Source organism: Panthera leo, chromosome B1, assembly GCF_018350215.1.
Source record: "Panthera leo isolate Ple1 chromosome B1, P.leo_Ple1_pat1.1, whole genome shotgun sequence".
Classification (NCBI taxonomy): Eukaryota; Metazoa; Chordata; class Mammalia; order Carnivora; family Felidae; genus Panthera; species Panthera leo.
This window is the reverse complement of record NC_056682.1, coordinates 161,585,873-161,609,083: the sequence shown is the minus strand read 5'-3', so window position 1 is coordinate 161,609,083 and position 23,211 is coordinate 161,585,873. Positions and strand designations below refer to the sequence as shown.

The window sequence follows — 23,211 nt, the reverse complement described above, 5'->3', positions numbered from 1 at the left end:
GGACCGGCCGTGGGCGGCGCGCAGCGCCTGGACGCGTCCTGCGGACGTGGTGGCCAGCGCCTTCCTGCAGACTCCAGCGGGTGGGACTCCCTCTGGCCTCCGGGGAGCTGCGACAGGGTTACATGTTGCTGATGGACGAGTGGCAATTCTGGGGGAAAAGCTAAAAGCTCGGTGACTGAAAGGTGGGGCTCTCAACGTCCCTTGAATCTGGCTTCAAGGGGCCTACGCACAGCATCAGTCGTCGGGGTGTGAGGGGGGAGGTCCCGCGCGGGATGCAAGCTCTGGGCAAATTGCTTTGCCCCATTGCGCTCTAGTCCAGGCTCTGCCGGTCCCTGTGTTTTGCTGAAGTGGCTCTGCGGCATTTCCTTTTGTTTTAAACTGAACAGTAAGCCAGGAATCGGTTGGAAAAATAGGTTGGAGTAGCTAAAGAGGACCTTAGACTTGGGGCTCTCCCTCCCAGCCCACCGCAGTCTTCCCTTTCCCCTAGCGAGGGGCGCAGGCGGGCGCGAGTGTGTGCTGGGCAGCGGGGACAGAGGCGACCATCGGGCAGGGGGGCGCAGGGGAAGCCGGGTTCTTGAAAGACGAGGGGTCGCAGTTTCAGCGCACCGCGGCCTTCTCCGAGAGCAGCTGCCCGCGGCCGTGCCGCTTTTGGGCCCATAGGAGGCGCTGGCGCGCGACTGTAACCCTAAACCCCCCGGCCCCTCTCTCTCCACCCCGCCCGGCCCCTCTCCCTCCACCCCGACCGGCCCCCTCTCAGGTCTCAGCCGAAAACAATGCAAACGCCTAGCGTCGTGCCTAGGGCGCCGAGGCCGCTGCAGCTCTGAGGCCAGGAGCGCGACCGACAGGGACGCTAAACTCCGAGCGGGCGGTGGTCGCCACCAGCCCCGGGGCGACAGAGCGGCCCAGGGCGTGGGGGCGGCGGGAGGAGGAGCTGCGGGCGCCAGTTGTGGGGGCGGAGGGGCAGGAGGCTGGACGGTGCGGAACGTCCGCCGAAGGTGGTGGAGCTGCGGGGCAGGCTGCGCTGTCCGGGGACCGCGAGCCGGAGCCGCCGGCGGGCGGGCGGCGGAGCGGCCGAGCCGGGTAAGATTCTCGGGGCTGCTGCGCCCTCTAGCGGCCTTCCGGAGCGCGCCCGGTCCCGCTCTTCGCCAGCCTCGCGCGCTCCGCGCCGTGGCCGCGTCGGAGTTTCAGCGCTGAGCCCGAGGGCCGCGGGCCGACTGACCTTGTCACCCTTCCCACTGCCGGGGGCCTCGGATAGACGCCTGCAACACGGTGGGGCTCGGGAGGCTCGGGGTGGGGGGAGACTGAGGAGGGGCGGGAGGGGGCAGGGTGCAGGGTTTGGGGATAGGCTGGGGGCGTCGTAATGAATTAAGCGTGGGACAAGCGGAGGGAATGGAGGGGGTAGGGTTCCGGGCGCTGTTACCGGGTAGCCGCCGACTTTTGTTTTGAGGCCCCTCGCAAGGTCCGCTGCCGCGCGGGCGGCCCCTGGCTGTTTGTTTGTCTTACAACTCTGCGCTATTGAGCCACGGGAACAGTCGTTTCCAATCAGCCGAGGTTCCCGGCCGCGCGGCCGTCGCGGCCCCCGCCGGGCTGGTTTACGAGGGGTGACAATGGCCTGCGGACAAATCGGGCTGCGCGGGCCGGGCTACGGCGTCGCGGTCCCCACCCGGCGCGGCCCAGGTGGTGTCGCTTCTGCGGGTGGGTGCCATTCCCGGGGCGGGGACAGAGTGGGGGAAACAAAGCCCTGGATCACCCGAACTCCTCTCCAGTGGCTTCTCCTGCCGAACCCTCTGAACCTGTGCCGCCTGGGATGGCAGCGCTGTTTTCCGGGGCTCCCGAGGCCCCGCTGCCCCAGCGGATTCGTTCGCAGCGACGGTGCTGGTGCCTGTCCCTCACCGAATTTCTCCTGGGGCCCCGCGGACAATTAAGCTTTTTCGGCCGCAGTTTCCCTATTCCTGTATCTATTCTGTGGGCTCCAAACTGAGGTCACCACGAAACCTAAAAGTACAACCCAAGAAAGGAAGAGATTGGAAGTTAAGATTTGGGATATTTTAGCACAGGACTTGTAGCCGCATCTGTCTCCGTGGACCCCGGGACGCATGTCCTTGGACCAACACTGTCATCTGCTGGCCGCACTTGAGAACTGCAACGACCCTCTGCTGGGGGTGGGGGGCGGCGGGGGGAAATGGGCTTCGCGGAGATTCTAAGCAAGTTGCGGCATCGGGAAGATGCATTTTCTGCCTGGTAGGACCCAAGCAGAAGATGATGACTGGTTTCCTTTTCCTATGAAGCGGCAAGAATCACTGGGCTGAGCACATTTATTTTGTGGACCTTTGTGTAGTTTTTTCGCCTTAGTTCATTCTTTGCATTTGTGTGATGAGCCAAGTACTGACCTACCACATCTGATTATCAGAGCCGACCTGTGAAGAAGTTGGGCAGATACTTGCATATCCCCCCCACTTTTAAGAAATATTTATTTATTTTTAAGAGAGAGACAGAGTGTGAGCAAGGGGAGGGGCAGAGAGAGAGACAGAGGGAGACACCGAATCTGAAGCAGGCTCCAGGCTCTGAGCTGTCAGCACAGACAAGAGTGGGGCTCAAAGCCACTAATGGTGAGATCATGACCTGAGCCGAAGTCCGGCGCTTAACCTACTGGGCTACCCAGGCACCCCTTGCATGTCCCTTTATGAGTGAAGCCTTGGGGGTTGGGAGCTTGGTGACCTTGAGTTCGAGTGCCCTGAAACTTACTACACCCAGGTTATCCCATTAGGAGTCCTACCAGTTTGGTGGCGATCAGAAGGAAGTGTCATTTTAGTGTCCCGTGGTTCAATATCTGATGCAGGAAGAGTAGAAAGGTTTATGAGCTCAGATTGTCCGGTAAAATGCTCCCACTTAAAAATACTCCAGCCAACACCCATCCCCGGAATGTCCCACGGAGCTCAGAGAGATCAGAACAACAAAACAGGCTCTGGTGGGGTGCAGATCCTGGCGAACACACCCTCCATGAAACGCCACCAATGTAGCCCAGCATTTGGATTGCCTGGGCTGATGTTACCAGACAGAGCAGAACATTTGTCACAGGGAAAAAGCAGGATATGTAATTTTCACAGTTAGAATTAACTTAGAGCTGAAATTAACCGAACCTCCGAAATTCGAATCTTATAGCCGTCAGTGGCTTTGGGGACTGTGAGAGTCTCCTGTGGCCTTTAATCATGCTAGGGTGGGGTGAAATTCAGTATTCAGTGGCTTTGCAGTCGGCTACACTGAGCAGTTGGTGATCGGGAAGCTAGCTCTCTGGCTTTCTGAGAATAAGATCATGCTCTTACTTCCGGAAATAGTGCCCGTGTTCTGTTTACTCTCTAGCTTAGCATGTTGTCTTTGATGATTGAGTCTCACTTAATGGCTCTTTCACTTCTGTTTGCAGGGACAGAGGTGCCAAGTTGTTAAACAATAGCGGCTCCAAACAGATTTCTTTTTCTGTTTTCATGACTGTATATGTAGGTTCCTGTTAAAACAGCTTGGCTAGTTCATCGGGCCTTCACGGAACCCGAGTTTAGATCCACTTGTCCACTATGCAGGTGATGCAGGGCAAGTCGAATGACCCCTGGGCCTGACTTTCTCAGTATGTAGACGTGGAAGTCAGCCCTCTGACATCCCTGTCATCTAAAACATCTTCAGAGTCTGCAGGAGGAGTCCGTATAAAAACCCCATAGCTGCAGTTTTCAAAGCACTTTTGACTAAACTCTGTAGTTCAGTCCTTATGATAATGTAGTAAGGCAAGCCAGGAAGTCAGGTGTTACTAGTTCCCCTTTATGGAAGAAGAGCCCGAGGTTCAGAGAGAGGGACTGAGTGTCCGATGTGGGATGAGCCTAGTCCAGAGCAATTTCCATCATGCTTCTGAGAGAAGGAGAGAGACAAAAAAGTGTGAAGGAACCACACTAGCCTGACAGTGAACGTGGCAGACGTCTCTTTCCCGTTTATTTCTCTAACTCTCGGTTTTGCTTCTTTTGCGTTGTGGCTATAGAGGTCGGAGGCTGAAACCCAACCTGTGGTTGGCACGAGAGATAGGATTCTGATTTTTTAAAAACCAGATTTGGATGAAGTTCCTCCTCGTGAAGTGATTTGTTCTTGCTGACTCCTAATATGCCAGGTTTCTCTGACATAAGCATGACCTCACTTGCTTCCGTGTGCACATCTGACTTTTGGGCCAGCTGCAGGATAGAGGTTACTGATTGAGGGTGAGCCTTTACACCCAGAGGAGGTAGAAAAGTGCCAGAAACAGCAAGCCGGCCTCCCAGAGAGTCTCACTGCAGGACCAATAGGCAGGGAGCCCTCCACCCTCTCGTGTTTTCCATTACCTCCCCATAGGGCACACACTGTGCGATTATTCACTAGTAAATTGTCTGAGTTACCGATGAGTAACGACATGAAACTTCACAAATGCCCTAGGTTTCTAGCCAGAGAACTACGTTTATCAGAGAAGGGAGTTTGCAATCTGCAGCAAACACATGTTGATTCTCAGTATTCGCATCATTATCGCTGGCTCGGAGGCCCTGTTTTCATTGCCCACTTTGTATGTCAGTAAATAACCCTCTCTGGCAACAGGTCTGCCGTATCTGCGTGCACAGAAGGAAATCTGGTGGGGCTGGGCCAGGGCAAAACGCTCCTCGGAGCCTGCCCTATAAAAGCAGCGAGCCCTTCTCTTAAGCTCGGGAATGCTTTAAAGATGCATCATTGGCAAGCCCTGCTAAAGAAATACAGGATATAAATGTGATAAAACCCAAGACATCAAGCTGGCTCTGGAGGGCTCCTTTGAAGTTCGCTAAGTGGATTATCAGTGGGAGGCTGATATTTATATGTACAAACATACAGGCCGTTACTGCTAATTGTGGTACGTCAGGCTGGCCGGGCTGGCTCTGGGGCCCGCTGTGCCCGTCACCACAGCAGTGAGGAAACCCTGCAACCCCCCCCCCCCCCCCCCCCCCCCCCCCCCCCCCCCGGGCACATGCCAGGATCCGCAGAAGCCATCAGCGAGCCAGCATTGTGCAAATTGCATTTGGGTTCACAGCCCTGCAATTGTACTTGTCTCGCTGGGGTGAGCAGAGAAGGAAAGCCGGGCCCCAATTTGCATTAGGAAATAGTGTTGGGCGGGGGAAGGAGGGGACCCACAAGACCGAAACCCTGACCTTTCCTTGAGGGAGACCATATGGTGAATTGGAGAGAGCATGGCTTTTGTGTCACATAGACTTCGGGTTAGAATTCTGGCTTTATCACCAGCTGTGTGACTTGGGGTGAGTTGCTAAACTTCCCTGAGCCTCAGCTGGCCCTTCTTAAAATTACATATGTGTCAAGGTTATTATTTTTTTAAAAAATTTTTTAATGTTTATTTATTTTTGAGAGACAGAAACAGAGCACGAGTGGGGGAGGTGCAGGGAGAGAGGGAGACAGAATCTGAAGCAGGCTCCAGGCTCTGAGCTGTCAGCACGGAGCCTGACACGGAGCTCGAACTTACAAACGGCGAGATCGTGACCTGAGCTAAAGTTGCACCCTCAAGCGACTGAGCCACCCAGGCGTCCCTCAAAGTTATTAGGGTATTATTAACAGACACGACATAATGACAGCTTTGGCTTAGTAAATATTTGTTTCTCATTCCTGCCTTGGAGAGAACAGAATTATTGTTTTTTTTCCTGTCTACCCCCACCCCCCCACACACCATGGTTACCAGCATTCTGCCTTTCACTCTTTCTTCCTCCTGGTAGAATTCAGTGAAGCAGAAATCCGGTTTGTGCATATGGGTCACCTTAAAGCAGAAATACATGATCAGACTCGCCCAGAAATGACTAGGCTGTTATCTGCTGGATCTTTTCCAACCAACCAACCAACCAACCAAACAAACAAACAAAAACAAAACCCCACAAAACTACAGGCGCTTAACACAGGCATACATTGAATTTCTCTTTTTTGTTGTGGTTGGTTGGTATGCTTTAAGCCAATTTACTCAGGAATCGTGAACACACATCTTCGTTTCCAAAGCCCATGATGGAACCAGTTAAATCCCATGAACTCCTTCCACTGCATGCGTGGGGTTTTGAGCAACTCAGGGGCCCAGTACATCCCCGGCCAAGGCTTCGGTGACTTTTTTATGGCATATCATAAAGCTTGCACCCCTGCCCGGGCCCCTCAGCGGGGCCTCTCCAGTTGAAACTTGGGTGCACGGTTCTTCCCCTAACTGCAGTCAGATCACTTTATCAGTGATGTCATGTGGGCAGTGAAGGGGGAGATAAAATAAGGTAAGCGGGATGTGCCTGAAAAGGAAGAGATAAGGAAAAGGGGGCCTTTTCAGAGGATTGCCCAGAATAGGCTGTTCAGTGGTTTCACCTCGGGGCTGCCTTGATCCTTCTTTAATGTTTCCCTGCTTTCCTGGTTTGTGTCTCCTGGACGTTCAGTTTCAGTCTCTCTCCCCACTTCTCTCTTCCCCTGCTCACATTTTGTGGCAGGAGGTTGGAGTCGAAGACTTGGTTTCTGCAGCTACTGTCACCCGATTGTGAGAATCACTCGTTGGTCTCTGCTGCATTTTATCGTGTGGTTTCCTGCGTCCTTGGAAAAAACGGGCATTCAGTCATGCTTTCCTCTCCCGTGTCCTCTCCCTGCTTCACCTGCTTTACTGCGCCATCCACTCCCACGTCCTGGGCTTCGGGTGCCTCGTTTAGCCCCACTGAGGTGCAGCAGGCCCCCGGGGGAACACGGGCCGGGAGCCCAAGGCCTGAGCCTGGTCCGGGTCTGTGCACGGCAGAGTGACATCGTCTAAGTGACGTGGGTTAGTGGGGCTTTCACAAACCTTAGATCAGAAAGGCTTGTCAGTATGGAGATATTTGTTGTAGCCCAAGCATCTCTTGCAGAGCTTGTAGATGATGTGAGCTTCATGTACTTTCTGTAGCGAAACACAAAGCAAAGGACAACCTGTTTTGAGTGAAAACAGCTCCAGTTTGGAAGTTGCGTAAATAGATGTGCTCGTGTTTCACAGTCTTAATTTAAATGGCTTAAAAGGAACAGTTGTCCTACACTCTTGGACGCATTCTAAGACCGTAAAGCAAGGCTTTTTGGAATTCGAGAGCCACACGCAATCAAAAAGGGTTTCAGCTTCAGGTGGTTTCTGCATGATCTTGGGGTCCCATGGGACTATGCGATGACCATTTTAACCATGAATCTTAGATCGAGGTGTTTTTCACTATAACGATGCTGTTAACATGTTCCATACTGCAAAGCACAAGAAAGAGGCTTACCAGTCATTTTATTGGCTAATGCTGTTTCTGTTTGACTTTTGATTTTCCAGTTTTCCAGAATTATGGGGACTTCCCACCTGGCGCTCCTGGTGTTAGTCTGTCTCCTCACAGGTATGGGTCCCAGTTCTCCTCGAGTTCCTTGTTCTGGGGGAAGCCTTGCTTTCCAAGTTCTCTGCTCCGGGAGTGTTATTACCTGTACTCTGCAAACACAGTCCACAAGAGTGAAGGAAAGCAGAAAATTGTGAGAAGTTATCTAGAATGACCACAAACCTCCAGTCCCTTCTGCTGTATCGCACTAATTCCAGTTCAAAAAGAATGCTCGCCAGTGGCAACTTTAGCGTATGTGTGATCCTGGCCTTGAATCGTGGGAGAAATGATAGCCTAAATTTCCCCACTGTTTTTTATTTTTCCTGGGACATGGATCTCCAGTAAAGGGGATCAGAGACCTTCAAGAGTGTTCAAAAGAAATAAACAATGGAAACTTCTTTACAGGAAATCATACCTGTCTTTTTAAAAAAATTTTTTTTTTTTAACGTTTTTTAATTTTTGAGACAGAGAGCGACAGAGCATGAACGGGGGAGGGTCAGAGAGAGGGAGACACAGAATCTGAAACAGGCTCCAGGCTCCAACCTGTCAGCACAGAGCCCGACGCGGGGCTCAAACTCACGGACCGCGAGATCATGACCTGAGCCAAAGTCGGCCGCTTAACCGACTAAGCCACCCAGGCACCCCTAAATCATACCTGTCTTAAGTGGAAGATGCTTAAATTGCTGGAAAAATCTTAGAGCTGCCTTTTGCCTTCGAATCTAATTGGTAGACTGTTTGACTCTTGGGTAATCTTACTAATGCTTTTCTACCAGGAGGATACTACTTGGACCATTGGCTGAAATGCTGACTGGGAATTTTTAGTTTCCATCCAGATCTTTATACATCACAGATGTTCGTCACAAACCCAATGTTTTCCTCGTCTGAGGAGTTAACTTAAGTCTGTTCGTGTAGGGCTTATCTATAAGGGCATGTTAGAAATGAGCGGTTTGGCAGTTCTAAACTCCAGCAGGAATATGCCGCCTTCAGGATAGAGGTGACCAGATCCACTTATGACTTCTGCCGTAAGCTGCAGGAATCCTAGTGGGCACATAAGTGAAGTTGGGTGGGATTCCCACACTGGGCTCCGAAGGAGATAAGAGGCCACTGATGAACAATTAAGCCATAATATCTCTTCTATCAGTTTTATAGACAGAGACAGCTAGGCTGAAATTTTAGGTTGTAAGATGAACCTAGAGTTTTCACTCTTGGACTTCATGTATTCTTACCTTTTTTTTTTTTTTTTTAAGTTTATTTATTTTGAGAGAGTGAGAGAGAGAGAGATCAGGGGAGGAGCAGAGAGAGGAAGAGAGAGAATCCCCAGCAGGATCCGCACTGTCAGCATAGAGCCTGACATGGGGCTCGAACTCACCAACGGTGAGATCATGACCTGAGCCCAAATCAAGAGTGAGACACTTAACCGACTGGGATACCTAGGTGCCCCTGCGTATTCTTACTTTTTAAATTAGAATCTACATCATCCGGCTTGGGTTTCTGGGAAGTCATTAGAGGGAAGGCACGCCAGAGTGTCGTGAGAAATGGAAACCGTGTAATTCTTGAGCACAAATCTGCCTTGTGCTTTGTTCGGTCTCCCTGGTCCTGTTCTCATCCTGTTTCTTACTAAGGGAAACCTCCACAGGGAGTGTGGACGATAAAGAACATGTATGTGCTTCAGCCTATGCCGTCTTGGGATATTTTATGGTCACCCATGACCGTGTAAAATACGGAATTGGGATCAGATGTCCTCTCTCCATTTGAGTGTTTGGAGGGGTGAATGTAGGGGTTGGGGGGGGGTGCTGTTAAGCCTTTGGAGCATTCGCTGCTCTCGGCAGATGCAGTGGCCGTTATAATGGGGGGCCTTTCATGGGCATCCAGGCTAACGGATTTTTGCGGAGAAATGGTCATTGTTCGTATAAGCTGCTACTGTTGTTTCTGTCAGTTCTCTGGGTGAGACTGTCCTTTCTGGCTGCATCCTATTCAGAGCATGTTTCCTTTTACAGGACCGAGCCTAATCTCCTGCCAGCTTTCATTACCCTCTATCCTTCCAAACGAAAATGAAAAGGTCGTGCAGCTGAATTCCTCCTTTTCTCTGCAATGCTTTGGGGAGAGTGAAGTGAGCTGGCAGTACCCCATGTCTGAAGAAGAGAACCCCAATGTGGAAGTCAGAAATGAAGAAAACAACAGTGGCCTTTTTGTGACGGTGCTGGAAGTGGTCAATGCGTCGGCGGCCCACACGGGACTGTACACTTGCTATTACAACCACACTCAGACGGACGAAAACGAGATCGAAGGCAGGCGCATTTACATCTATGTCCCAGGTGAGCTGTGGTGGGTCCCCTGGGCCAAGCTTCTGGCCCTGTCTCTCCTGTTAACTGTATTCGAGTTTTAAAAAATACAAAAATAATAAATACCTATTGGAGAAAATGTGAAAAACACAAGAGGACGCACAACGGTCAAGGTCATTTGTGACGCCGTTACTGAGAAATATGTATCGTAAACATTTTGGAAGTGTGTTAAGTTTTGGAAATCATTTTCATTATGGCACATCTTTCTTTTTTTTTTTTGGCATTGTGCAAAAACAGCTGAAATGTACTCATTTCTGTTCAACCAAGTTTGACAAATATCTGCTGTTTATTTATTGCGTGTCAGGCACTATGCCAAGTGTTGGGGACACAGAAATTAGGTAGGTCCTCTCTTGGAGCTGCTTGTAGTTCATTATAATAGCTTCCAAATAACCGGGCTATTTTTCAGATTGAATAAAACATATATTTACTCTTGATTAATTAGATGGGCTTTTTTTTTTCTTTTTAATTAAAATTTGGGGGCAAATTCCATACTAATGATGTTGTCTCCTGACCTGTGAGATGCAGACGGCAAGATAGGAGTAAGACGGGATTAAACACGCTAGGGTTTGATTAGGGGAGAAGCCTGTGGGAGAAAATGGGGAGGGGGGGACGCCGCAGAGCCTGCAAGGGCTCTCTGCCAGCACTGTATGCGTGACTCTGAAAGGAGGAGAGAGGGAAGGAAGGTGGGGTAGATGAGTCGGGGGAACTCTGTGGAAAGGAAGTCTGGGAGTCCTGCAGCCTACGGAGCCCCAGTTCCACGCAGTCTGTGGCTGTGGCTGGCCACACCTCCGGAGGGCGTGGCCTTGGCTTGTGATGGATTTCAGGGCCTGCCCCCCTACAGTGGAAGATTGTATGGCTCTTTCTCACAGCAGCCCTGTGAATCAGCTAGGCTTAGCTATGAGCTTGAGGTTCATTTGGTTTACCACCCACCTGGCATTCCTCGTAATGATCTAAATCTAAATCTGTATATATGTCTCTATCTGTATCTGCATCTTTGTCTATATCTCTATCTAAATCTATATCATGTATATCATGTATATCTGTATCTATCTATATCTGTACCTATATCTGTATCTGTATCTATACCTTTATGTCTATATCTATATCCATATCTGTGTATCTGTATCTGTACCTGTATTGGGTACCTGGGTGGTTCCATTGGTTGAGCATCTGACTCTTCATTTCAACTCAGGTCATGATCTCACAGTTCCTGGGATTGAATGCCCCACCTCCAGCTCTTGCGCTAACAGCACAGAGCCTGCTTGGGATTCTCTCTCTCCTTCTCTCTGCCCCTCTCTTGCTTGCACGCTCTTTTCAAATAAACTTAAAAAAAAAAATTACATCAGTATTGGAGTGCCTGGGTAGCCCAGTCGGTTAAGTGTCCGACTTCGGCTCAGGTCATGATCTTGTGGTTCATGAGTTCGAGCCCCACATCGGGCTCTGTGCTGACAGCTCAGAGCCTGGAGCCTGCTTCAGATTCTGTGTCTCCCTCTCTCTCTGCTCCTCCCCTGCTCGTGTTCTGCCTCTCTCTCTCTCTCCTTCAAAAATAAATAAAAACACTGAAAACAATTTTTAAATTACATCAGTATCTATATTTATGTATTTGTACCTGTGTCTGTACTTAGATCTGTATTTAGATATACTTAGATAAGACTTAGATTTGTACCAATATCTATATCTGTATATATTGGCTTCTACGAGGATAGTTGTTAGAGGAAGGACCATGATGTTTTTTAAACATTGCATAGCAAAAATAAATAAATAAATAAATAAATAAATAAATAAATAAATAAAAATAAACATTGCATAGCTAGTGCATAATGGTAGGGAAGCTGTGCATTTTATTTATTTATTTTTTTTAATTTTTTTTTTTTAACGTTTATTTATTTTTGAGACAGAGAGAGACAGAGCATGAACGGGGAGGGTCAGAGAGAGGGAGACACAGAATCTGAAACAGGCTCCAGGCTCTGAGCTGTCTGCACAGAGCCCGACGCGGAGCTGGAACTCACGGACCGCGAGATCATGACCTGAGCCGAAGTCGGCCGCTTAACCGGCTGAGCCACCCAGGTGCCCCAGGAAGCTATGCATTTTAAAGGGAGCTGTGGCTCATGTGTTATGGATACCAAGTATATATCTTAACCTGAAATGAATTCGGAGTTTTGTTCGCTGAAATCTTTACTAACAAGGTTCAAGGATTTGGAACTCTGAACACAAATTCAAGTAATGGCAATCTTCGTATGTGATTTAAAGGAACTACAGCTAGAGTTCTTGGCCTTAAAACAAACATACGAATATTGATAACTCTTACCATCCTGTTTTGGCAGAGGTGAAATAAGGTGGTCTCCGAAGTACGTCTTCCTATTTTCCCATCTTTTCAAGTTGTTTTTTTTTTTTTTTTTTTTTTTTTTTTTTTTTTTTAAGTCAGCTACTCTTCTCCTCTGTAACTGTGGGCACTTCACGGATCTAGACCCTGTTCACTTCTTTCACGACACTCTTATCTATCTGAACCTTCCTTCCTAACAATAAAAGGTTTTGTTTTAAGAAAGGTAGGTATTCAGAACTATCACCCCAGCTTTGTGCACACATAAATGCCCCTTGCTTTGAAGAGAATGGTCGGAATGTGGGCTTGTTAAAGTTATATATGAGTCCTGGAGTTTTGATCACCTAAGCTTGTCTAAAAATTCTTGTTCCTCCCCCACCCCCAGCACAAACATCACCCAAGTAGGCCCTGCACTGGTGTCAGTTAGAGATCTTTTTATTTGTAGTCGTGGGGAGTAAGGGGCCCTTCTGAAACTGATGTTTGAGTCTCTTAGTACTTTGTACCGTGGTAGCCTCCGTAGCTGGCTTTCTTTTGAAAATAAAATTCTCAGGTTATGGAATTATAAATTTTATTTGTTACTTGACAGATTATTACTTATTTATTTTTAATGTTTATTTACTTATTTTTGAGAGAGGAAAAGAGTGCACACACAGGGGAGGGGTAGAGAGAGAGGGAGACACAGAATCCGAAACAGGCTCCAAGCTCTGAGCTGTCAGCACAGAGCCTGACACAGGGCTCGAACTCATGGACCACGAGATCATGACCTGAGCCAAACCTTAATGGACTAAGCCACCTAGGTGCCCCATTGATAGATTATTTTTTAATAGACAACTTTCAGTATTGCTTTTCAATGATACTACCTATAGGCAATAAGAATTTTTGAAATCATGAATATTTTCTCTTGTTTTGAATAGACTTGATTATTGATCATGTTTTTAGTAGTATTTAAATTTTGATTGCAACGTATTTAGATTTATCACCAGTCTTTTTTATTGGAGTATAGGCAATTTGGTGTTGTTCATACTTTATTTTTTGTTTTATTTTATTATTTTTAAAAAAATTTTTAAATGTTTGTTTTTGAGAGAGAGAGAGCAGGAGCAGACAGGGGAGGGGCAGAGAGAGAGAGACACACACAGGATCTGAAGAAGACTCCAGCGCAGAGCCTGACACAGGGCTTGAACCCATGAACTGTGAGATCATGACCTGAGCTGAAGTCAGACACTTATCTAACTGAGCCACCCAGGCGCCCCCTGTTATTTATGCTTTAAAATCACCTTCTAGCTGTGATGATGATTAATGTCAGCGTGGGGACAAGTCTGGATATATGTGAAGGTAGAATTCATACCTGATGTGACTCAGGCCAGCGGGATGATTTTTCTGTATGTGTGTGTAAAGGTGAAGTTAATGCCTAACATGTTTTTCTTTCTTTTCAAAACCACAGACCCAGACGTAGCCTTCGTACCTCTAGGAATGACAGATTATTTAGTTATCGTGGAGGACGATGACTCTGCCATCATACCTTGTCGCACAACTGATCCCAAGACTCCGGTTACCTTACGCAGCAGTGACGGGGTGGTACACGCCTCCTATGACAGCAGACAGGGCTTTAATGGGACCTTCAGCGTCGGGCCCTATATCTGCGAAGCCACAGTCAGCGGGAAGAAGTTCCAGACCATCCCATTTAATGTTTATGCTTTAAAAGGTACTTGTACCTTCTCTCTCCTCCTTTAAAGAAGAGTTAAAGGCAAAATAATTAGATGTATATATGATTTAAAAAAAAAATCACAGTCCCTGGTGATGGAGACCCTGAGTATTTGGGGATTTAGGACCCAAATATTTAGGACCCCACATTTACCGTACAACATTAGGCTGCCCTCTGTGGCTATAATCATACTAAGTGTGGCATTACTAAAAACAAGTGCTTCTTTGCTACCGTAAGATTTCATATTTCACCAGTTGACTTCAAAATACTGTAAGGAATTCTTTTCTTGCATAAGCCTCTTACTGTTTTACCCACATTCCTGACCACAGAGGACCTAAAAACAAACACATACCTGTGGGAGGTGGATGCCTAGATTAACTTTAGTAACTTAAGAAAAGTGATTTTGATTTTGAGAAAAGCTTGTGATTACAGTCACCCCTTTGATGTGGGTGGTTAATGTGAATGGAGGGTATAATACACGTTTGGGGCAGCAGATTATTGAACACTCACGTGCAAGAAGGCAGCAGCAGAGGGCCATTGGACTCTCGGTAAGGGCTTATTTTATGCCAGCACTGTGGTAGGTTCTAGAAGAGGGCTGAGAATAGCCGGGTAGGAGGGTGGGAGAGAGGAGAGAAAGGGTAGGGTAGGAGTGCCCCGAGCACAGTAAAGATTGGTTGAGTAAATGAATAAATACATCCATAAAGGTGATTGCAGAAGAGGAAAGCCATCATTGACCCCAATGCTAAGGAAGGTGATGTTCTGTTAAATTGGAATTTACTTTTACTATCGTTACCATTTTGTATGTAGGTATTTGTGTGTACGTGTGTATGTGTAAGTGTGTTATTTTATAACTATATGCCAGATTGTGTATGCCAACATAAAATCAAGGCTCCTGAGACTTCAAAAGTTTCTTCTTGATCACAGTGGTTTGAAAATTATTTTTCATTTCTTTTTAAAAAAGAAACCCCAACCTTAGAAGATTCTAACTATACTGTGGGTATTGAGGTCCTTGTGTTTATTCTTTTTTTTAAATAGCAACATCAGAACTTGATCTAGAAATGGAAGCTCTCAAAACTGTGTATAAGTCAGGGGAGACGATTGTGGTCACCTGCGCCGTCTTTAACAACGAGGTGGTTGACCTTCAGTGGACTTACCCTGGAGAAGTGGTAGGTAGCTTCTGGGCTCCTGGTGGAACGGGGTGGGGCACAGCAGGACTCAAAAGACCCGTCACTGCCAGGGCAGGACATGAGCTTCTCCAGACCTCAGCTTGCCGCCTCTGTAGTGAGCCCATTTGTCTAGATGACTTTCTGGCTTTTCGGGCAATGGAAGAGGCTGAGACAAAAGCTGGACCAGACCCTTCAGAATGCATAAAGGTTGCACCCTCAGCCTTCTTATTCATAAGTTAGAAATTAATAGGAAAGCTCTATGGCTACAACTTAACAACCAAAAAATTAGAAAAGCAAAAGGGGGTGGCTTTTACAATTTATGAACTGCTGAGAGAGTCATTAATTCCCATTTTCTTGGCTCCCATCCTTTTGGGTTTTGAGGCATTTGATAATGTCGATGGCCTGCCCCCTTTCGTTTCTGCTTCTTTGCCACCCAGGACGCTGTTCTCGCTCCTTTTGGCCTGGTCTTTCTTTGCATGGCCTGCCTTCAGTGAGCAGGCTTAACTTGAATCATTAGGCAACGATTGAGGAATGTTTGCTAAATCCCAAACACTCTGCTAGAAGCTGGCCCATGCACCAGAGGAGGGAGGAGTGCGGACAGAATTGGGGAAAGGGGAACCACATGCCAGCTCTAGGTCCCTGGGGATTTACACACACACACACACACACACACACACACACACACACACACAGGGACTCATTCATTCTGACGCATTGTGATAAGTGTACAAGAGAACCGAGTGTAAATGGCTGTGACTGTCCAATGGAGTGATGATCAACAGGGCTTAATGCAGCAGCCTCATGGAGAGCAAAAACCATGTATATATTTGTATATGATTATATGTGTATATATGGGTATGTATATGTGTATATATATGTATACAATATGTATTTTTTCCCCTTCAGTCCTGATTTGCAAATTTCTGCTCCCTGCTCTTTTTGGCAATTGAGAGCTTCTCTCCTTTTATCCATTTTTCTCCCCTGTGCTCTTACTGCCCCCTCCTTCCTTTCTCTCTGGGGCATCTGACTGGAAGTTGGGCATTTTCACATATTACCGTTATCACATCACATTTTCACCTACTACCTTCACATAGACCTCGTGCATTGAAGAGACATTCATAGTCCAATATGTGTACCTCTTCTCTGAAATATGAGGCGTTTTTATTTTACCGTTCACACTTGATTGCCCTTAATCCTTAAAACATAAGCGTTTCTTTTTATTTGTTGGAGAGAGACATTTCCCCCCACTCCCACCCCCAAACCACAGTACCTGCTATATTTGGAAAAAAAAATACATAAGCACAGTATTGCTTTGTAACACAAAGTTTTCATCAGATCATAAATCATGCAGGTTTATTATTATAATATTAGAAAATTCAGAGAAACAGAGGAAAAGCCACTTCCCAGAACATCACCGTTAATATTTCAGGGAGATAAATCCTTTCAGTACTTTGTATACAAAATGCATGTGGCCATTAATGGGTATTATGCTTTAAATAGTACTTTGTTAGATCCTTTTTCCTTCGGTGGTATACCACAAACACCTTACTGTGCCATTGAATGTCCTCTTAAAACATGATTTTCTAAGGAATTAGCTTAAAAAAGAATCTTTTTTGTCAGACTTTATTGTTTAGAGCAGTTTTAAGTTGACAGTAAAATTCAGTGGACGGTACAGAGATTTCCCATATAGCCCCTGCCCCACGCATGCACAGCTTCCCCCCTTATCAGCATCCCTACAGGGTAGTACATTACCATCTGGGAGTCTATACCGGTGCCCCATCACCACCCAGAGTCCAGACTTTCCATGAGGCCTCACTCTCAGGAGCTAGCTTTTTAAAGTTGGTTTTCCTCCCCTTCTGCTGTATTGTAGAAAGGCAAAGGCATCACGATGCTGGAGGAGATCAAGGTCCCGTCCATCAAACTGGTTTACACGCTGACGGTCCCCGAGGCCACGGTGAAGGATAGTGGAGATTATGAATGTGCTGCCCGCCAGGCCACCAAGGAGGTCAAAGAGATGAAGAAAGTCACCATTTCCGTCCATGGTACATTCTGCTTTCTAAAATGTCAGTCGTCCGGGCTGCTCAGGATCGATCATGTGGTAATCGTTACTTAATGGAAACTCTTCCCTGTACAGAGAAAGGGTTCATTGAAATCAAACCCAACTTCAGCCCGTTGGAGGCTGTTGACCTGCATGAAGTCAAACATTTCGTGGTGGACGTGCAGGCCTACCCCCCTCCCAGGATATCCTGGCTGAAGGACAACCTGACTCTGATTGAAAATCTCACGGAGATCACCACCGACATAGAAAAGATTCAGGAAATAAGGTAAAGAAACACCCTTCCCACGTATGCCTGTCCTCTTTATGGTGTGTCTGTAGACAGAGCGAGGTTCGCGCGTGTTTCGCAGCACAAACCGAGAATCAGTCTAGGAGATGTAACGAACCAGCACGGGAGACCCTTGGAATCAGGTACCGTTGGTGGTCACGTTGCCATGTGGTAATACTATGCTGGTAAATACTTAATAAAATAAGAAGAAAGAACTGAAAAGCTCTGTTCCCAATGAAAGACCGTTTCCTGCCTCCGGGAAGGGATGGAGGGAGGAACATAAAATTGGACCCACTTGGATTGAATACATTCCATGACATCCCCCATCTGTGTGGCAGCTAGACATGTTGGTGATTCCAGTGACGAGGCCACTATCACATAAACCTACATGAAACAAAACATCACTGGTTTAATTTGAAACACATCTGCCCTAGCGAGGCCTCCACCGGAAATAAGGGTAGAGTCTGGCCAGATTTGGTTTGGAGAAAATGTGCAATGACTATAGTTTGGATCCCTGCCCTCTGATAAAATAGTATGCCGCTCTCATCTCTTAACTAGGGGTGGAGTTAAGTCACCTCAGCCTCAGTTTCCTCCTCTGTAAGGTAGGGTAAATAATACCTTATTTTTTAATTTTTATTATTTTATTATTTATTTTTTATTTTTTTTATTAATTTGTTTTACTTTTTATTTTTTTAAATTTACATCCAAATTAGTTAGCAGATAGTGCAACAATGATTTCCGGAGTAGATTCCTTAGTGGCCCTTAACCCATTTGGCCCATCCCCCCCTCCCACAACCCCTCCGGTAACCCTCAGTTTGTTCTCCATATTTATGAGTCTCTTCTGCTTTGTCCCCCTCCCTGTTTTTATATGATTTTTGTTTCCCTTCCCTTATGTTCATCTGTTTTGTCTCTTAAAGTCCTCATATGAGTGAAGTCATATGGTTTTTGTCTTTCTCTGACTGACTAATTTCACTTAGCATAACACCCTCCAGTTCCATCATGTAGTTGCAAATGGCAAGAGTTCATTCTTTTTGATTGCCGAGTAATACTCCATTGTATATATATATACCACATCTTCTTTATCCATTCATCCATCGATGGACATTTGGGTTCTTTCCATACTTTGGCTATTGTTGATAGGGCTGCTATAAACATGGGGGTGCATGTGTCCCTTCGAAACAGCACACCGGTATCCCATGGATAAATGCCTAGTAGTGCAATTGCTGGGTCGTAGGGTAGTGCTATTTTTATTTTTTTGAGGAACCTCCATACTGTTTTCCAGAGTGGCTGCACCAGCTTGCATTCCCATTAATAATACCCTGTGTGCTTCAAGGCAAGGAATTAGACCTGATGACATTGTGAGGTCCCTCGAAGATTAGTTTTAAGCTCTGATTAGAATCCCAGAGCAGCAAGTACATCTTGAGGGACCAGCTACTCCCACGCTGTGCCATCCTCAGAAGCCGTCCTAGGGAGACACAGGGCAGTCCTCGATTTCCAGCCTTCAGGGAAGAGGGGAAGAACCCTTCTCGTCCGTTCACTTAATCTTGGGATTTGCTTTCTTCTTTCTGAACTAAATCCCATGTGCAGTTGAGAAGTGGTATCTGAGAAAACGGAATTTTACAGCCTCTGTGGAACAGCGATGGAAAAAGTGGTGAATACAGAATCTGGAAGGCTTTCTGATGACATGAAATGAGGGTGTGCAAAGAGGTGGGCAGTGCTAAACTTTCCATTAGGTGTGAGGCCAGAGAGGAACAGGGTAATTCTGGCACGGCTAACACTTAGACGCTTGTAGGAGTGCTATACGCAAGCCATAATCAATAGTAATGACCGAGCAAAGCTCACCAACGAGAGGTTCGGGAAAGCTGCCTGTCACAGTGATTCAAGAGTCCCTCTAGGACATACCACTAGTTCCCATTGTGGGCCAGGGAGTGTGAGGAGGGAGTGTGAGGTCGGGATGTCTGGCTTCCTGAAGCTTAGAACCAGTGGATCCACCAGTTTTCTTGGCTGAGCAGGTGTAGGCATTGAGTGAGAGGACTGTTCGGTGACGCGTAGCCAGGAGCGCCTGTGGGGACTCACTCAGGAAGTCCAGGCCTGAAGCCTGTCCAGTATGGTGCAGCAGAGGAAAAGCCAGCCCAGTGTGTGCTCTTGCCCCCCGTGCTGGTGCCCAGCATCTGGGGCTAGACGACTCGACATTTACAGGGTACTTCTGAGCCCTCAAGATGCTTTCACAAATATAATTTCATTTAACTAATTCTGAAAATGACAGTGCGCTATGCATACAGTTATCCCATGCTACACATAAGGGAGCTGATGCATGGAGAATTGCAGTAATGCCCAAGGTCTCCTCGCTTCCTGACCAGCACTCTCCCCCTTCCATCCCGTTGCCTTTTCCTGCTGTGATGTTTTATAAAGAAGGAAAAGAAATCAAATGGGCCAGTACTTTATTGATGTACATACATAGAGCCAAATGTCATTTATAACACACGTAAGAAGTCTTTAGGGGAAACTTCCCTTTAGTAAAGTATGAAGAAATGGAGTTTCTTAATGTATTTATTTATTTACTTATTTATTTATTTATTTATTTATTTTTTTTAACGTTTATTTATTTTTGAGACAGAGAGCATGAACGGGGAAGGGGCAGAGAGAGAGGGAGACACAGAATCGGAAGCAGGCTCCAGGCTCTGAGCCGTCAGCCCAGAGCCCGACGCGGGGCTCAAACTCACGGACCGCGAGATCGTGACCTGAGCTGAAGTCGGTTGCTTAACCGACTGAGCCACCCAGGCGCCCCTTAATGTATTTATTTTTAATAGGTGATGGAATCTTGTGCATTCAAAACATTCGGACATCAAGACAGTGCATTGTAGGAAGTCTCACTCCGTTCCTGTCACCATTTTCCCAGGTCCCCCTGCCTCCCCACGCAGAGAAATACCTCCGTTAGTTTCATTAGGTTCTTCTGAAACCTTCCAGAGTTTCTTTAAGCAAATACCAACAAGTAGGAATGTTATACCCTGGCGACCTCTCCATATGAGTTTATAGACCATGTCCTCATTGTTTCTTCCAATGGTGGCCCATTGTTTGGCTGAACCACCTAAACGATGGATATGTAGGAGAAGCAAGTGTTTTTTAAAAGGTAAACATGAAGATTTTTTTTTATTTTCAAGGGAAGTTGGTGGGATATGTCTATTTTCATTCAGAAGTCAGGCCTTACCAGAGCTGATCAGTGTTCTAGCCACATAAGCTATCCCTCATCTCAAGATGTCTGGTCTTCTGTTTAAGAATTAAGTGTTGGTGGCACCTGGGTGGCTCAGTTGGTTAAGTGTCCGACTTCACCTCAGGTCATGATCTCACAGTTCATAGGTTCAAGCCCGGCTCCGGGCTCTGTGCTGACACCTCTCTCTCTGCCCCTTGCCTGCTCGCACTGTCTTTCTCTCCCTCAAAAAGTAAATAAACGTTAAAGAAAAATAAATAAAAGAAAAATAAAAGAATTAAGTGTTGGGGTGCCTGGTTGGCTCAGTTGGTTAAGTGTCTGACTCTTGATCTCACCTCAGGTCTTGGTCTCAGGGCCATGAGTTCAAGCCTGTGTTGGACTCCATGTTGCGCATGAAGCCTACTTAAAAAAAAAAAAAAAATTAAGTGTCTATAAGTCAGACCTTCAACATGTAGAAAGTGCATCAAAAATCCCAGAAAAGTGATGATGTGGTCAAGAAAATAAGTTGTTTTTCCTTTTTTTTTTTTTACAAAAACAAAATTTAAATTGAACGTGGTAACTGCTTGAATGGCTGGAATCTATTTGGCTACAACCTGCTGAGACAGAGTATTTTTCTTGTCAGGTATCGAAGCAAATTAAAGCTGATCCGTGCGAAGGAAGAAGACAGCGGCCATTACACTATTGTCGTCCAAAATGAAGACGACGTGAAGAGCTATACTTTCGAACTCTTAACGCAAGGTGTGTAAGGGCAGTACAAAGGTAATGTCAGCTCAGGGAATAAGTGCACGGGTGTCCCCCAGGGAGGGTTTGGCACTATTCGCCCAGGTCGCGGAGAGAAAAGCAACACTTCATGGGAGAAGCAGGGGGTGTAGATGTCACGTGTCAGGGAAAGCTTTGTTGGGCTTAATGAATTCACGCAGTTCTGGGAAGTTCCCGGCTCTGCTCTGAAGCACCCTGACTGGGGAATTCCTAGGTTACAACACCACCTGCTTCTCAGTCTGGCACCTCCGGTTCTGGGAAGAGGAAAGTGATGCTTTTTTTTTTTTTTTTTTTTTTTTGTCCAGATGATCTTTAGATTGTTCCGGAGACTTTTGGCCTTTTTGCTTAGCTTCCCTTGAAGATATTGGACAATAGCCCTTAGCAGGAGGGAGTGCCTGAGTCTGTTTACGTTCAGGCTCAGCACCTGTTTACCTAGGTGCCTACCTTGTGCCAGGGACTGTCTTAGGTGGGCTCAGTTGACCCTCGCAGTAAATCTGTGATGAGGTGTTAGCATATTTCTAGCTTGTTTGACCACAGGGGCGCCTGGCTGGTTCCGTTAGTAGAGCATGCAACTCTTGATCTCGGGGTCATGGATTTGAGCCCCACATTGGGTGTAGAGATTACTTAAAAATACAATCTTAAAAAAAAATCTAATTATTTGATCATGGATTAAAAAAAGTCTTTTAGGGGCACCTGGGTGGCTCAGTCAGTTGAGCGACCGACTTCGGCTCAGGTCATGATCTCACGGTTTGTAAGTTCGAGCCCCGCGTCGGGCTCTGTGCTGACAGCTCAGAGCCTGGAGCCTGTTTCGGATTCTGTGTCTCCCTCTCTCTCTGCCCCTCCCCCACTCATGCTCCATCTCTCTCTGTCTCAGAAATAAATAAACATTAAAAAAAAATTTTTTTTTTAATCTTTAAAACGTAGTCACATTCCACAGAGGCACTTTGGTAGATGCTGCTTTAGATTATACTCTAGCTGAATCCATTAGTCGAACCCCAAGCTGTAATACAATTTTAAGAGCCCTCTTTGCCTTTTAAGCCAAATAACCACAGGGGCTTTTTGCTTTCCTCACTCCAGGTTTCAAACACCACAGGATACAAATCCCCAAACACTGAAACTGTGAAAATGCTCTTAACCAAGTGGGTCTGCCCAGACTGGAGCGTTATTATTATGCACAAAATTGCTTTCAGCCCCTTCTTGGGCGGTTACTTGCTCTGTAGGTTCAAGTGCCACGTGGACAAGTTCTGAACTTGTGTTTCAGGGGAGTTCTGGGACACAGGCCATCCCGTTCTGATTTCTTTTCCCTTCTTGCAGTTCCCTCGTCTATTCTGGACTTGGTCGACGACCACCATGGCTCCACCGGGGGACAGACTGTGAGATGCACAGCAGAAGGGACACCTCTTCCCGATATCGAGTGGATGATTTGCAAGGATATTAAGAAGTATGGAAACGAGATGTTTCTTTTCCATGTGTGGTCAGAATGTTTCCTCCTTGATAGGAAGAACTTCAAATGCATTTTCTTTCTCTTGCTGGTCATTTTCTTGTTTTTTTTTTTGTTGTTGTTATTGTTGTTTTTTGTATTTGTGATTCTTACTTGGCCTAAGTCTCAATAAACTACAAGGTAGGGTTCGAAACCTGGGCCTGGTGTGCACATGTGCACGTTATGTATGCATGTGCATTTGTGTGGTTGTGAAGAGACGTAAGGAGAAGGTCCGTGGCTCTCCCCAGATTCTCAAAAGGTCCCTAATCAGAAAAGAAGATGGGGGCGCCTGGGTGGGTCAGTTGGTTAAGCATCCAGTTTCAGCTCAGGTCATGATCTCACGGTTCCTGGGTTCGAGCCCCACGTCGGGCTCTGTGCTGACAGCTCAGGGCCTGGAGCCTGCTTCGGATCCTGTGTCTCCCTCTCTCTCTGCCCCTCCCCTGATCACGCTCTATCTTTCTCTGTCTTTTAAAAATAAATTTAAAAATGCTTACAAAAATTTAAAGAAATAAAAGAAAAGAAGATGAACTTAAAGGACTACAG

The 23,211-nt window shown here is 46.8% G+C and overlaps 1 protein-coding gene across 2 annotated transcripts in view; it reads left to right on the top strand.

The window, feature by feature from the left end:
• PDGFRA (platelet derived growth factor receptor alpha) overlaps positions 1–23,211 on the top strand; it is a 50,524-nt gene that overhangs the window by 2,835 nt on the left and 24,478 nt on the right. Inside the window, exons 1-9 of one of the 2 annotated variants that reach the window (XM_042936366.1) lie at positions 142–182; positions 7,331–7,391; positions 9,365–9,682; positions 13,471–13,731; positions 14,767–14,897; positions 16,768–16,939; positions 17,032–17,221; positions 21,052–21,167; positions 22,503–22,629. In XM_042936366.1, the coding sequence (XP_042792300.1) occupies positions 7,343–7,391; positions 9,365–9,682; positions 13,471–13,731; positions 14,767–14,897; positions 16,768–16,939; positions 17,032–17,221; positions 21,052–21,167; positions 22,503–22,629 (1,364 nt within the window). In that variant the 5' untranslated portion in view covers positions 142–182; positions 7,331–7,342. Of the gene's footprint in view, positions 1–141; positions 183–7,330; positions 7,392–9,364; positions 9,683–13,470; positions 13,732–14,766; positions 14,898–16,767; positions 16,940–17,031; positions 17,222–21,051; positions 21,168–22,502; positions 22,630–23,211 lie in introns of those variants that run through there. The other variant, XM_042936365.1, reaches the window with a different exon arrangement.